The following is a 16,344-nucleotide window of genomic DNA, read 5'->3' on the forward strand; positions in this document are numbered from 1 at the left end:
TAGTTTAGTTTTAAGTGTGTGGTGTTTTCTGTGACAGTGCCTTTGCACTGTCTTTTTAGAGGAAGTAGAGACAAGCACAATAAGATGAAGCGTGCACAGCTGGAGACATGGGGCAAAGGCAGCCATAGAGGAAGACATGTGGGGGAGACATCAGCATAGAGAAGGTAGTTCAGAGTGGTGATTGGGATAGATGATTAGATGAGTTTTCTGAGGGAGGGAATATACTGCTACCATAAATCACAAGGCATCAACATATTTTACTTATTTTGAAAAAATTTAGAGGAGAGAAATATAGTAAATTAATATTCTGCCCACATATAAATTTCATTTGTAAGTTGGTAATAAACAAGATAGCTATGATGTGCTTCACCAAATTCCTTAAGAATGAATAATAATCTTTTTTAAAATATGTTTTATTGATTTTTTACAGAGAGGAAGGGAGAGGGATAGAGTTAGAAACATCGATGAGAGAGAAACATCGATCAGCTGCCTCCTGCACACCTCCTACTGGGGATGTGCCCGCAACCAAGGCACATGCCCTTGATTGGAATCGAACCTGGGACCCTTCAGTCCGCAGCCGACGCTCTACCCACTGAGCCAAACCGGTTAGGGCAATAATAATCTTTTTTTTTTCTTTAATAATCTTTTATAAGGGTGAAATCATGTCTTTGCTATCGCAGTGAACCAAAATGGCAAAGTTGTTTTGGTTGGACAACTATAGTTTTTTATAGGAAGCAAACAGGTTTTGAAATGTTATTTGAAATCTTCTGTGCTATAAACAAAGATGATTGGTGTCCTTTTAGATCTTATCAAAATAGTAATAATTATCCTAATAGTAGTTTTTGATGATAATCCTTTTCACTAAGTTCTACTTACAATTCGTATTCACTTGCCTAGTGCAAAAATTCTACTAGCAAGTATTGATGAAGCTCCTGTCCTTCCTGACCAGTGGTGCTTATTTTTTTCAGGTGGAGTGACAAGGATGACCGTCTCCCTGGTGGTTATTGTTTTTGAGCTTACTGGAGGCCTGGAATATATTGTCCCCCTTATGGCTGCAGTAATGACCAGTAAATGGGTTGGAGACGCCTTTGGTAGGGAAGGCATTTATGAAGCGCACATTCGGTTAAATGGATACCCTTTCTTGGATGCAAAAGAAGAATTCACTCATACCACCCTGGCTGCTGATGTCATGAGACCTCGAAGGAATGATCCTCCCTTAGCTGTCCTGACACAAGACAATATGACAGTGGATGACATAGAAAACATGATTAATGAAACCAGCTACAATGGCTTTCCTGTCATAATGTCAAAAGAATCTCAGAGATTAGTAGGATTTGCCCTCAGAAGAGACCTGACAATTGCAATAGGTACCTTTAAAAAAAAAATACACACACACACACACACACACACACACACACCTTTATAAGTATCATTATCTAGATATCTAGGTAGATAGATATAGATATATAGTAGATTTCTGGAAGATAGGAAAGCAATAAAGTTTAATTGGTTGGGTTTGTGGAGGCAGGTCTTATATTCTTTAGAAAAGGAATTCATGCTTTCATGGATTGTTTTCCTGCTAAATAGAGTTTTATTTTTGACTTGGCATTGTTATTAGTTTGGAGTCAGATTCTTTTCCCCCCACTCAGATAAGCCTTGTTAAGTTGATTTTTCTTAATTAACATATAATTATTCTTAATTAATATATAAGACCTTAGCAAGTGCCAGGGCATCCAGCGAAATACATTCTTCTATTTAATAAAGTTGGCTTATTTGAATGCAAGTTATTGAAAATTCCATCTTCATTGGTCTGTTTCATACCAGATTCACAAGGTGTTTTTTTTTTTTTTAGTTTTTGGATTTAGGTTTATAATATTAACTTGTAATATCTTGTTTAAAGTGAAAAAAGTTATTGAAATTTTATTTTTGGTTAAACGTCAGGTTGAAAAAGTATGTTAAGTGCTGTTGTATTTTGAGCTAACATTCCTGAAAAAATTTAAAGGCATTAGCCACACTATGTTATTTCCTGGAAATAAATTAAACTTCTTCCCTGAGGAGGAAGCAATTGTGTTCCTCCAAAATTAACTTTTCCTCTTACCCAATAGTACTACAGTCTTAATCAGGAGACCCATAAGGCTTCTAGTCGTTTTCTACACAAGCTGACTCTCCCCCCTCACCTCCAAAGGTGATAGTGAATATTTTCATGAAGTCATTGCTTTGACACTCGGCAGTTTTTAGTAGAGGACCCTGAGCTGAAAATGTCAAGCTTTTGGTCTGTCTCCAAAGGTCACTCATATGAGCCCGTCATCTCCCTTTCAACTTATCCCTGTGGCAATTGCAGAAGGATTGTAAAATATTTCCATTCTTGTGCCATTGCAAGAGGAAAGACTAGACAGTGTAGATGAGAGTATTTCTCAAATCAAACTGGAAAGAAACTCAATTTGCAAGAGCTGTTAAAGTAGAAAAAAAAAGAGAAGGAAATAGCTTTCGGAGAATATCGTACTCAGTTTAGGAAAAGGCTTACACCTTTAGAAGATTTTTTCAAAGACCGGCAATCCCATCATTCCAAGTTTTGCTCTGAGTAATACAATAGTAGTTGCCAGAGTGGGCAAAGTATGTGGTCAGACTTGTCTCTAGGTGTTTCAGCTTCTAAATCATTGCCATGGCAAACCTACAATCAGAGAATTTCATTGTTTAGATTCCTGTTCTTTAGGTTTTAATGGTAGCCAGGCAAAGAAACAGAAAAGATCAGAATTTTGGAATTTACATCGAAATTTAAAGAAAGAAGGCCAGGTTTTAAAAAGAAGGTGGTAAAGTTAAGATTTACATTCTGTCAGTGGATGTATTTTTTAGTTTTTGTTATTGTCTTGAGAAATAGAATGGTGGGTTGCCAGATAGTGTTCACAAGGGAATAGAGGTACTTTAGATATGTGAGATCAAGTCACATTCTCAGAAATGTTAGTCACATGACTTTTTGAACACACCTTAAGTATTTACCCACATATATTTTTGTAAAGTTTAAGTTTTTGAATGGGGAAAGTGGACCTGTATGTTAGGTTTTACACATATAAGCGTAATATATAAAATGCCTTATTAAAGGACAGTTTTGAATATACACTAAACTCAAAATAGATGCATAAAGCTGGCTATTTTATTTTTGTATTCTCTCCATTTCCTGGATTTCCTTCTTGTTCCCATGGTCTATCCCCTTCTTCTACAGTTTTCTGCCTCATTGCCACTTCCTGTCTAGCACTCAGAGCGGGGAGTGGAGGTAGGCAGCAGGACCGAAGCATGTGAAGCCGAGCACACCAGAGGGGGCAATTATCACAGCCCTTACAGATAAAACCTAGGAAGTCAGTCTGTGCCCATTATGTGCGTAATTGTAGTTTCAACCCACTTGTTCATACTCGTGACTCATCTAGAAAATTAAACGTTAACATTAGCAAAGAGAGAAGGAGCTAATTCACAGTGGTGAAGTACACACCATTGTCTAAGCAAGGATGAAGCTCTTTTCAGTCCCACCTCCCAGGGAGGAAAAGTGACTGTTGGCACAGGCAGCTGTTATTCGATGATGAATTCCTATAATTTGTGCAGGTTTAAAAATCTCATATTCCAAACATGCTTCCTTATCCCCCAGGGTTAATAAACAGCTTCATTGCCACTAAAGATAATTGAACCATGATTTACCAAAAAATATTTTATTTACATGAAGATATTTTGTTGGTGATGGGTTCTGATTCTGTCAAATATAAGAAATGGCTAACTGGCTTTTTAGTTTATTCCTTTCTTGTTTAAGAAGATAGGAAAAAATGAAGGGACCAAAAGTCATGATGTACATTGCTTTATTTGTTCAATCTCTGACCTTGAAGTAAAATAAAATCTGTCAAATTTAATTTTAGTCTCCTCTGTCTCTTCAGAAAGTGCCAGAAAGAAACAAGAAGGTATCGTGGGCAGCTCTCGTGTGTGCTTTGCACAGCACACCCCGTCTCTGCCAGCAGAAAGTCCGCGGCCCTTGAAGCTTCGCAGCATTCTTGACATGAGCCCTTTCACAGTGACGGACCACACCCCCATGGAGATCGTGGTGGATATTTTCCGAAAGCTAGGCCTGAGGCAGTGCCTTGTAACTCACAATGGGTAAGTTTCATCAAAAAATCAGTTCACTTGTCAGAGGTTTTTATCCCTTTTAGTGGAATTCATGTGCACTTAATAGGAGAGAGTGTAATAAGCTCCCAAGTGGGAAAGTCTGTCTTAGTGTGGCTATAAATACAAGATCAATCAGATTGACACCAGAGAATAAGAAAAATGTCAACTCCCAGATCGTTGCCAAAGTGTAGTGACATTCGTCAGGCAGAGGTGCTGAAACATCTCCGGCACCTACGTGGTGCTTCAGGCATTTCCTCCTGTGGACGAGAGGTCGCCCTGACCTGTGTGGAGGACTGCAAACACCTGCTTCCTCTTGTCTTTCGGTTTTAAAATATGTATTTCTAGTGCAGAATAACTTTCTAGATGTTCGGCCGTTTACTGTGTCAGTCGTTATTTAATTTATCATGTAACAAGGGAAATAATATATAATTAAATGAAATTTGTAAATTAGCTGAAAACTTCCTTTAGCAAATGCTTTGTTTCCTGTTTTCTACCTTCTTCACTTACAGACCTTTTACATACAAATACTCATGTATTTAAAATGCACAAATTGATTATTTTTTGCCCTTTACACATAAACTGCCAGTATTTCTGAGGATGGGGAAATAGGAAGGTTGCGTTTGGCAAATGTCACAGGGATTGTGGAGAGTAACACACAGTATTCCCTGGTCACATACTGCTCCCTCATGTTCTGCTCCCTCTGTTCCTGACCTGGGACCTGCTTCCCTCCCATTCTCTCTCTACCCCCCTCCCCCCCTTTATGTTACTGTTCCTAGTTGAGACACTTAAGAACATTGTTTTACCTGAGGGCTGAAATGGAAAGCTAGAAATGAGGAACAGAGGATTGTGCATAAACTGCATGCATAGCCTGAAGTTGGTTGAAATATACCAAACACTTGGAATCACAGCAGGTTTTCTAAAATATCATTTTGTACAAAATATGTGACCCCTATCTAGAGAAAAGAGGGAGAAAGGACAAAAATAAAGGAAATTTTTTTATTGAATACCTTGCCCATTTAACTTTGTAGCCCCTCTGCAGAGTCGGTGGCAGTATCCCGACTTTATAGATGTAGGAATGGAGCTCAAAGAGGTTTGGTAACTTGCCCAGCCACATGGTTAGCAAGTCAGAGATCAGGGAATAAAATATATTTCCAGTTTTAAAACCCAATGTCTTGTTATTGTTTTATAATGTAATTTACTGATAGAATCTTAACCTACTACTGTTTTCTTGGACATATATGATACTGTATTGTGTTAGGAATAGAAATATAAAGCTAGAAAATTATATCCATGTTTAATGGTTTCACTGTGCTAGCCAGTTAAAATAACTTGAGATAATATGACGTAAATCATTAAAGAGATAAAGGTCTTGATTAGGGGCAGGGAGGTTGGAATTGTTCAATATCACAGATATTGATGGGAAGAGATGTAAATAGTAAAAGAACTTTTTTTCTTTAGTGTTTTGTTTAATTTGAAAAATAATGGTACCAAACTTCACTTTAAAAATGAGTACATGTTAAATGGAGTGACTTCATAAAGCTTTACTGCTTCTTGGGCCCTTTTAATTATAAATGATTTAGTGGGAAGCTAAGATGAGTTGTTATGAACTTTTACTTAATTTGAGTTGTTCTCTGTGCCTGCCATGGTGTGTCCTTTTATGTAAGACCAAATATACTGTCATTCTCTAGTCATGATTAACTATGTCCACAAAGCTATACGAGTTAATTACTGTATTTCCCTTTGCTGATTAATTCCCAGGTTTCGGTAGCACAGACATTGGAAAGTGTATTTAGAAGAAAGTGTAAAAAGAATGAAGTGGGGGGAAAGGGAGGGTAGTTAATTAAAATCTTACCTGATACTGTCTGTTTATAGGAAAGCGTGTGTGTGTGTGTGTGTGTGTGTGTGTGTGGCTTTTTTTCTAAAGGAACACATTTAATTGCCCTGATTATATTTTCCTTATTTCTGTCCTATAAGGAAAACAGATGGATAAATATGAAAAAAGAAGAGATCCTTTGGGGTGGTGGCTCTTGGGATTTTTTTCTTTGAAATGTGTAAGAAAGTAGTGTTTTATTCTCACTTTAAATCATTTAAGATTTAAACTCAGAAAAAAAATTGTATCTTCTGGTTTTTAGTATAGATTATGAAGTTCCAGACAATTGCTCACATTTTATAGTTTATACTGGGTCCTTAGAGGTGGAAAATAACTATTTGGGGCAAGGGATATAACAAATCTGGAACCTTGGATGCCAGGAGAAAATGAGACCTGAGAGACCAGGGGAAGTATGTCTGTAAAGATGCCAGTGATCGATGTCTAACCTTTAATTTTAATTAACAGAATTTCTCAGAATCTTCGAGTCTTGGTGGAACTAGCAGGATGTTAATAGGCATTGTCCCAAAAGAGTTTTGTGATCATATAAGTTTGGGAAGTATTGGATTAAATATAATTGAGGTTTATTTATTGTGGAAATTCACAGAACTTATAAAATGTTGGTATTATTTGATTCTCAAATGGGATAATAGAAAACAAGTTTTCCAAACTTATTTGAATATTAAACCTTTTTTTGATGGAGGGACAGGGTTAGAACTCTCATGTTTGTTTTTTCTTGGAACAGACTTTGAAAAATGTTGGGTCATGCTCTGTTAACTCTTACATCATTGTTTGTTAGCCCATAAGAAACAGCAAATCAGTCTTTACATGAGTCACATTTTGCATTGATTTTCCTTACATTTCCTGAAATTAACAAAGCAGCACTGAACTGGCCTAATGCTCAAATCACTTTTCTCCATTAACTAAAGAGAAAGGGATATATGTATTTTCTTCTTTTAGGGCTATTACTTTGTAAATATAATCACTGCTTTGTAAAACTCTAAATTTGCCATTTGGTCCTTAAAAACTTGTAATTTTTTTTCCCCATTGTGTACCTTGTGGTTTGGCAGAGCTTACTAATATATTAACTGAAATTAATCACTATATAATTGAATAGAAAAGAATGAAATAAGAATTAGTTTAGAATAATTTTAATTGTCAAGTTTTTCACATATCCTGACTACAAGTATAAATTCAAGTGAATTGATGTTTTTTGTTGTTTATTTGACCTTAAACATCGGAGAAGAACATCTGCTGAGTGAGTGCTCATTTTACGTAGCGCAGTGTCTGAGCTTTTTTGGAAGGGATCTTGCTCTCGTGCTCTGCAAATTTTTCAGTTTATCTTGTTCTCAGTGATCAGTACATTATTAAAAGAAAATAATGAAAAACATTAGCACAGAACCTATTTATGTCTTTCCTATTCCCTACCTTCCCTGCTTCCCCACCTCCACATCCAGGCATCACCCTAAGGAACTCTTTTATAACTGACTTATCTTAGGACTGGGCTACTTAGACTGTGTGAAGTCCTCTGGTGACACCCTTCAAGAAGTCAAAATGTTCAAAGGCATTTTAATAGTAAAGTTGACTTAACCTGATCACCAGGGAAATATAAATATGTTCAGTTACCCTGAAGGGAATGCTGGGTGGGCTTCCCAAATTTAAAGATTAAAAGCTTTTTAAGGTATTTTAAAAATATATATATTTTTATTGATTTTAGAGAGGAAGAGTGAGGGAGGGAGAGAGAGAAAAACATTGATCAGCTGCCTCCTGCACACACCCTATTGGGGATTGAGCCCACAACCCAAGCAATGTGCCCTTGACCAGGAATTGAATCCATGACCTTTTGGTGCACGGGACAACACCCAACCAACGGAGTCACACCAGCCAGGGCACTTTTTAAGGTTCTTTGACATTCACTGTCTATATTGTCATATACTATAGTTGAATTCATTGACTTTCATTATAAAACCGGTAACCAAAATTTTGTTTCAATAATTAAAAGTTTAATTATTTTCAAGTATCCTGAGAATTTATGTCTATTGTTTTGCTTGATGTTATAATAATACATTAACTGAGAATTAATCATTTAGAAAAAATTCATAAAGTGAAAGTGATTTTGACCCCCTAATCTTAAACATGTCTTATATGCTTACCTTAAGAAGTAACATTCAGTAGCTCCTGAATATTATGGTGTGTTTGTTTGGGTCGGCATTATTTATTTGGTACACATTGCCTTTAATTTTAATTCCAAATAATAGTAAAAGAAAGGGATTTCTCAAGTCTCATAGGCAATAAAGTCTAAGACTTCTTCTATCTTTACATTGCTGAGGTAGAGCCAAAAAATACCTGCTGCATTGTGACATTTTAGATATTAGAAAAATATCTTCTTCAAAGGAGGGAACAGTGAAAATGAAACTAAATTTCAGAATTTTATAGTTGTATATTAATATTTTTTGTACTTTTCTTTGTAGTCATCTTCATTGTAAACTTTTATCATTTCGATTTTTAACTTAACAAGGAAAATAACCCATCAGTATTTAAAAATAATACCATGTCACTTTTGAAAGTCAGTAGAATTTATGGAATTGGGACCTGGGATTTCAAACCATTTTTGTTTTTATTTTTCTAGAGTTCATTAAAAGCATTCTTATGGTCCATGTTTTTATTCTTTCTTTCATTATCATTATGATTGGAACCTCTTTTAATTTAATTTCTCACAGTTATTAGCATAACATGATCTGTTTCAGGATTGTCTTGGGGATCATCACAAAGAAGAACATATTAGAGCATCTCGAGCAACTAAAGCAGCACGTCGAACCCTTGGTGATTAGATATATCAGATCTCCTCACTAGACACCTTAGAAGTCAGGAGGCATGAAACTTGTGAACTGTTCCGTTCTCTCTTTCCCAGACACCTGCCCAGCAAAGTCCTACATGCTGCCAATTCCATTTCTATCTCATAATATGCCTGTAAGATAAATTTAACTGTATGTAAAATTTCATTCATGGGAAGTAAGCAAAAGTTAACATCTCATCACAACCATTAGTTGCAATTTAAGAACTGTAAAGAGTTTGGTAGTTGACTGAGTAAATATTACTGGACATTTTTAAAGTAACACAACATATCTGTCTACTTTAGTGCTTACACCAGTCTCAGAGGATGCCAGATTGATTAAAAATGTCTACCCCATCACCCAAACCCTCCCCATCCTTTAAAAAAAATGTTTCCTGATCTTGTGGTAAATTGAAGCTCATAAATCATTTTAACTGAGCTTAGCAATGTTAGATTTGCCGACAATTAAATGGATTTTTTTTATGGGCACACTAACTAGAGCATAATATGTATGTGTATATATATGTGTGTGAGCATAGCATTAGTTCTTTTTCTGCTATACCCTCCATACCCTCAATACTTTCAAAGTCAATAATGTGTCTCTTGCCATTTCATTAGTGAACTGGACCTAGAATATGTTTGTGCCCTTTTTGTATGATGCTTCTAGAGTGCTGTAAGCAGTTTTTAGGGTCAAATGCATTTGTTCTAACAGGCTCTATGTCCTTCCTAGTGGTTTAATTACTAAAGATAAATTTTGAATTATTATCTTACCTCATAACCTAAAAATTGTCTGGCTTTAGCAATAAATGCCTGAAATTATTTTGCCGTGCAATTGTCATACCTATATAAACTTGTCCCAGTTTGTTTAATACACAACTAATTGTGTATTCCTGTTGTATGCTAATATTTCACAAGTGTTTCATGCATCCTTTTAAAAAACTACTAATCAGAATAATAAGTAGCTACTCATTCATACTGCTTTGTGCTTTACTTATACTATTTTAGGACTGCTTCTTGATTTTTTCTTCTTTTAATGTAAGCATTAACAATAAGACTTTCATAAAAGCACTGTATCTTAACTTTTTGGGCCAAAATCAAAAATATAAACATTGATGAGTGTTGGGTTGTCTTACAGATTGGTTCTGGCTTCTGAAGTTTGCTATTGAAGTTCTGTGTTGACCATTTTATCTCAATTGTATGTGCTTTCATGAAGATTCTGCATACAACGGGGCAATCTCTGTTTTTTAAAAGTTAATTTTAGTTTTAAAAAATGGAATATTGAGGAGGTTTGGTCATCAAACATTTTACTGCTTTTTGGTGTGATGGGAATGAATATTCCTTCTCAAATGGGATTAGTATAATTTTTTTTCCATACATCCTCCCATTTTTTTTGTTACTTTTTTGTTGGCATTCATTAGTCAGAGTAGCTCAACTTCAATGACAGTCTCAGTGGAAAGAATATTGTACTATTAGTGACTATAATACTTTTTATATCAAAGGATGGTAGCTGGGTAATCTGATTATCTTTACCAATAAAATATTTTTGAAAGTGTAATATCAGGCACTTGCTTTGCTCTATTTCTGTCTACAAAAATGATTTAGCTATAAATGTAGCTTCTAATTTTCTTTTTCCCTTTTATTTTAACGGCAGTCTTCTCTTTATCCTTTTCAGGCGCCTCCTTGGCATTATAACAAAAAAAGATATCCTCCGTCATATGGCCCAGACGGCAAACCAAGACCCCGCTTCGGTAATGTTCAACTGAATCCCGTAGATGAGGAGAGAGAGGAGGCAGAAGAGGAAGTTCATTTGTTGAATAGCACAACTCTGTAACCTGAGGGAGTCGTCTACCTATAGTTCTCCTTTAAACAAAAAAAGAAAGAAAAAGAAAAAAGGAAACATAGAAGCCAGGCTTTTGCAACATGGTTTGCAAATAATGCTGGTGGAACGGAGGATTTGTTTGGGGAGGGAAAGGAGAGAGAAGGAAATGAGTGAGGTATTTCCCCATCTAAGGAGAGCAGCCAACCACCTCCTCTCATTCTGCACTGGATGCGTTCAGCTGAGGATGTGCCATGAAAGTGCAGACTTGAGCCCCAAAGGAGAGGGCCCTGGAGCCCTGAAGCACCCGGCCTGTTACTCCAACTTTGCAAAGACGTGTTATCAGTCCCCGTTTCTGGAGGGGTTACTTTGAATTGAGCCATCTATAAGACTGCAGGTCTTGCCCTTTTTTAATCAAAACTGTTCCGTTTAATTCATGAATTGTATAGTTAAGCATTACCTTTTTACATTCCAGAAGAGCTTCTCTCTCTTTCTTTCTCTTTCTCTCTAACAAAGCCTCTTTAAATTGGTGTGCCCTTTTGAAGCAATCCTTTCTCATATTGAGATGTACTGTGGTTTTACTGAGGTTTCATCACAAGAAGGGAGTGTTTCTTGTGCCACTAACCATGTAGTTTTTTTACCATCACTGAATGCTTGGAGCCGACACATGCACCATAACAAAGGCCGATCAAACAGGTACAATCTTGAATGAAGCATGAATGATATCTCTCAGCTTATGTGCTGTGTGGTTCAGAATCTTTTTGTTTTCCCCCCTCTCAGATTTTATAGATAATGTGACCTGGTCTTATGCATATTTTCTATTTCTAAAACTGCTATGAAATACAAGTACTGTTCAGCATAAGGAAGCACCATGCTACTGCTCTGACAGTAGAGAAGTAACTATTCTGTTTAGCTGTATCTGGAATTAACTGCATGTTTAAACACTGGAATTTTTTTTCTTCTTGAAATTAGATCAGTCATTTTTTTTCTTTCCTCAAGATATTTTACTGCTGACACTGAAGAAATGTAATTCATAACTTGCACTAAATGTATATTTCTTTTCTTAAAAATTTACCATTCTTATTTATATTTTTATGGATTAAAATTTATAAAATACAGATCAGTTAATATCTCACTTAAATAATTTTACCTTTTTAATGTGATTTTTATAGACTAATTCTGACTTACAAATATGGAGATATGAACAAAGTTTACAATGGGAACAAGGGTTTGAGAGAGGATGTGGTTATTTCTCTATGATCTAATGTGTACATAAACCTTTTTCTGATCTTTCACTGCCATCCCCTGGATTCTATCATCTGACCTGTCCATTCTGACTCATTAACTGGAAAGTTGAAACACTACAAATCACTTTGAAGATTAAAATCAGGCATTAAATAGTGTTTACCTTTAAAAAAAACCCACGAAAACAATGAAATTGCAAAAATATCAGTAAAATTGTAATCAGAACATCACCTTTGAATCTTTGGGTATGTCACATCTAGAGGTATTTAATGATGTTTTGACTATTCACAGTGCATTTTTTGCAGGATGAATTGAAAATGTATTGGGGTGTGTTTGGGATTGTTTTTGGAAATGTCTGTCTTAATCATGGTCTTAATTCACTGTCGGCAAAGGTAGTTTTCTTGAAGGACTGGCCTAAATATTCTGTGATTGTGCATTTTTGGTTGGAAAGTGATTTTTTGCAGACATTTTCTGAAACAAACTGGCAATGAGCTGCTTTTTTGGAAGTGAGTCTTCCTTTTTTAATATATCTGTAAGATGGGTAAAATCTTGAAGATTTATAAAATCATGAAGCCATATTAGAATGACAATTTTAAGTTGAACAAAATTTTAGAAACTCGGTGAAACATTCTTAGTTTTGCTATCTGCCTAAAATTGGTACTTTGTCCAAGACACTTCCCCACTTTGGCAGATTTCAAGTTTTCTGGCCCCCTTCACAGTTTGACCATCCAGAGTAAGATCATTTCTGAATGATGGTTGTGTGTATATTATCTCCAGCTTGTCTGAAGTGTGCAAGGCGCTGCTGGAGTGTGAGTTCCTCAGCCCTGGCTACCGAACAACTTAATGGCCTGTCCTGTTATAAGCCTTCGAAGGAGAAGCGAGTTTCTTTGCAGGTAGCTTCATCATAGTAAACTTAACATGGATTTCGTTTTTCATGTTAGGTCCTCCTTTCATTGCCCATCCTGCTTCAGAGACTGACATTTCAGGGTGAACACTCAAGGTGGATATTAATTTTCTTCTTGGTGTATTTCTATCCCTGATGTGTCTTACAGCTGAAATACAGGACAAGTGCCATATTTTTATGCATTCAGTGGTTTTCTTTGGGATTACGATCTGTTCCATTTTTCTTCATGATATGTTGAGGTATGTCTGCTTTTTAATCAAACTGTGAAGTAGTGGAGATCATGAAATATATGTGCCTGGGTGATGGGCAAATAATACGTGGAGCACCTTATTTGCATCCCTTTTTGGAGAAGGTATGATGAGAATGGGCAAGGGTGTCAGCATTTCTTCCTAATTGTTTTCAGTTTTGGTTCATGAAGAATGCTTAGTTTGTTAATCTGTGATGTTGCCTAGAGCTGTATTTATCTGTTTTTATTTATACTAGTATAGTAAAGCTGCATATCATTACAGTAAAAATGATTACTGTGATGAGTTAATCAGAATATCTATTAAAATCTATATGACAATGTGTGGTTTGCCCTTCAATTATACGTATAAACCCTTCCACTTTTACTCTTTTTGCAGTGTAGGCCAGTATGTCTGGTACCAGCAGCCTTAAAGGGGTGATATATTTGTAAAGCTTCTCTCAGATTACAGAGCCATTAATGCACGGTGCAAGCAAGAAGCAACCAAACAGCAGCTGCTAGATTGAACAGCAGGTATATACATACCAGCAATAGTACAGAGCCTCCCTCTCAGTGCAAATTGCAGGTTGACAGAAAGATTTCATTTGTTTACTTTCAAAACCATGGTGTTTATTACGTTTAAATATATTTTTATTGATTTCAGAAGGGAAGGAAGAGGGGGAGAGAGAAACATCAATGATGAGAGAATCATAGATCGGCTGCCTCCTGCATGCCCCCTACTGGGGACTGAGCCCGTAACCCTTGACCAGAATTGAACACTGGACCCTTCAGTCTGCAGGCTGACACTACTCACTGAGCCAAACCAGCTAGGGCAAAAACTATGCCTTTTAAAAAGAAATAAAGAAACATGCTATTTACATGAAGAGAAAATATGTGATTTACATTTTAAAATTTTACCTTGGAAAGTTGCTAATAGAACTGCCTAAAAAGAAGTGTTGATATTTGAATTAAAAGATTTCAGGAGTCTACTAATATTAAACTTTTAGTAAAGAGGCAAGCACTTTACTAAAAATTCAAGGAGAGAACTTTTATCATTCATTTCATTTGGTCATTCACTAAGTACTTATTGAACACTTACTGTGTACTAGGCATTATTCTCTGTCTTTGAAGCTTACATTCCATTTGGGAAAGAGACACATAATATGGTATGCCTGATGGTGGTAAATATCACGAATTCAGTGGAAAAATGATTCCTACATGCCACACATCGTTGTAGGCATACCTAAATCAGACAGAGTTCTAAGGGAGTGAAGTAATGAAGAGGCTGTTATTTTTAGGGAGGGTAACCAAGGAAGGCCTCAGGGATAAGGTGACATCTCAGCAGAAACCTAAAGAAAGTGAGGGAATGAGTTATCTGTGAGAAGAGGAAATATATGCAAACATCCTGAAGTGCAGGACATGCCCAACAGATAACTGGGAATACTAAGCAGGTCATTGTGGCAGGATGGGAAAGGTTTCTAAGAAAACAGGTTGGGTGTGTAAGAACTTGGCTTTTATCCTGAATACAGTGGGACGCCAGTGACACAGTGTGATGGGATCTCTGGCTGCTTTGCTGGGAATAGACTGGAAGGGGCAGGGGTGGAAGTGGGAAGACCAGTTCGAAGTCTCTTGGAGTAACAAGGTAAGTTTTGATAGAGGTTTGAATCTGACTGGAACTGGTGGAGGCTGTTCCAGTGGTTGGATTGTAGACATTTTAAAGGTGGAAGACACAGGATTTGCTAGCAGACTGAATGTGGAGTGATAGGAGTAAAGGTGGTCACCATGGTTTTTGGCCTGAGCACAGAACAATAGAATGGCTATTGACTGAAGTGGGAAAGACATCACAAAGAATAGATTGGGGGATGTGTACAGCAGAGGAATTTTGGTTTTAGGCATTAAGTTTTAAATGCCTTTTAGACTTCTAAGTGGAGATGTCAAGCAGGCAGTTGTACGTATAAGACAAGTTCTGGAGAAACACTCAAATGTAGCTTGAGATATTTAGATAGACAATGGGAGGTATCCTGGGACAGGAAGCCATCACCATGGGAGTAAGTGGACAGAAAGGACTGAGAACTGATGCATTTACATGTTTGGATTTGAGATGAGCCAGTGAGGTAGTGTGGGGAGTGGTGCCATTAAAGGAAGGGTAGTCCCCTGCAGCTGGTGCCATGAGTAAGTTTTAAGGAGAATCAGCTGGTAGGTCAAGTAAATGAGGACTGAAAATAAGCCAGTGTGGAGATAAGCTTGACCAAAGCAGTTTCACTGGGATCAGGCAAAAGTCTGGAACAGTTTTGCCAGAAATTGGAAGGAATTAAAGGCAGCTATTAGAGCTGAGATTTTCAGAAAAAGGATGTTTGATAAAGGGTATTTGAAGATGCAGGACATTATAGCTTTCGTTTTTGGTAGGAATGTGTAAGAGGAAAATTGATAAACTGAGGGGTCCTTCAGTAGTTAATGGATGTCATCTGGGTTACACAGCAACATTCATAGGAATGAGGAAAGGTAGTAACTTCGTGAGATTTCATCGAAGTTATTTTGATTGCTTCTATTTTCTCAGTGAAATAAACTGAGGATGGAGGATCTGTTGCATGTTTGGGAAAAATGTGAAAGTAGGAATGAAGGGCAGCAGCATGACCAACTTGAGGTTGATGGTTGTTTTTTCTCCAGCATGTATATGTTCTCTTACTGAGGGGGCTGTATACTTATGGCATAACTGTGGAGCTGAGGCATTAAAATTCCTGACTAGAAGTGTTTCCTTTTAATAGTCCACTCATACCTTATATCAAAGCCATTATCTCATAACATCTGTTTAAGGACACAGCTCACAGAGTAAGTAACGGGGACTACAAAATGTGGGGACTAACCTAGATGACCTCAGGGCTTTCCTGTAGTTCATATTAAAGGGGAAGAGCTTATAGGCTCTTTAGCCTAATCCACAATGTTTGCTATTTTACACTTCATGGTTTGCTTTGTTTTTCAAGTGAAGGACATTTTGTCAGGTTTAATGAGGACCTGAATCTGGTAAAACACAGATTCGTACTGGAAGTATAATGAAGTAATTTGCAATGGAAAACTAAAATCTAAATTAATAGTATACTGACTTCTATATTATCTATACAGTAGGTCCTGAGGTTATGTCGGAGATCTGTTCCCACAGTGCAATGTAATGCGATTTTCGCCGTAAGTCAGAACCCACCTACATAAGCACCTACGTCACTCACGTGGAACACATACATAGCAGTAATGAAGTGAAATAGTAAAAAAAATTTAAAAGATAACAATTCCTGACCTTTACTTGTGGTAAATAAGTAAT

The 16,344-nt window shown here is 36.7% G+C and overlaps 1 protein-coding gene across 8 annotated transcripts in view; it reads left to right on the forward strand.

Annotated features, from left to right (window-relative positions):
* The window catches only part of CLCN3 (chloride voltage-gated channel 3), a 95,278-nt gene extending 81,903 nt beyond the window's left edge, over positions 1 to 13,375 (forward strand). For 4 of the 8 annotated variants that reach the window (XM_080674084.1, XM_080674089.1, XM_080674085.1 and 1 more), the window contains 4 exons: positions 969 to 1,367; positions 3,918 to 4,134; positions 8,758 to 8,833; positions 10,516 to 13,375. In XM_080674084.1, coding sequence (XP_080530210.1) covers positions 969 to 1,367; positions 3,918 to 4,134; positions 8,758 to 8,833; positions 10,516 to 10,674 — 851 coding nt within the window. In that variant the 3' untranslated portion in view covers positions 10,675 to 13,375. The remainder of the gene's footprint in view (positions 1 to 968; positions 1,368 to 3,917; positions 4,135 to 8,757; positions 8,834 to 10,515) is intronic. The other 4 variants (XM_080674087.1, XM_080674091.1, XM_080674088.1 and 1 more) reach the window with 1 other exon arrangement.
* The last annotated feature ends 2,969 nt before the right edge of the window (positions 13,376 to 16,344 follow it).

The sequence above is a fragment of the Plecotus auritus genome (genome assembly GCF_963455305.1).
Source record: "Plecotus auritus genome assembly, chromosome: 6".
Lineage (NCBI taxonomy): Eukaryota > Metazoa > Chordata > Mammalia > Chiroptera > Vespertilionidae > Plecotus > Plecotus auritus.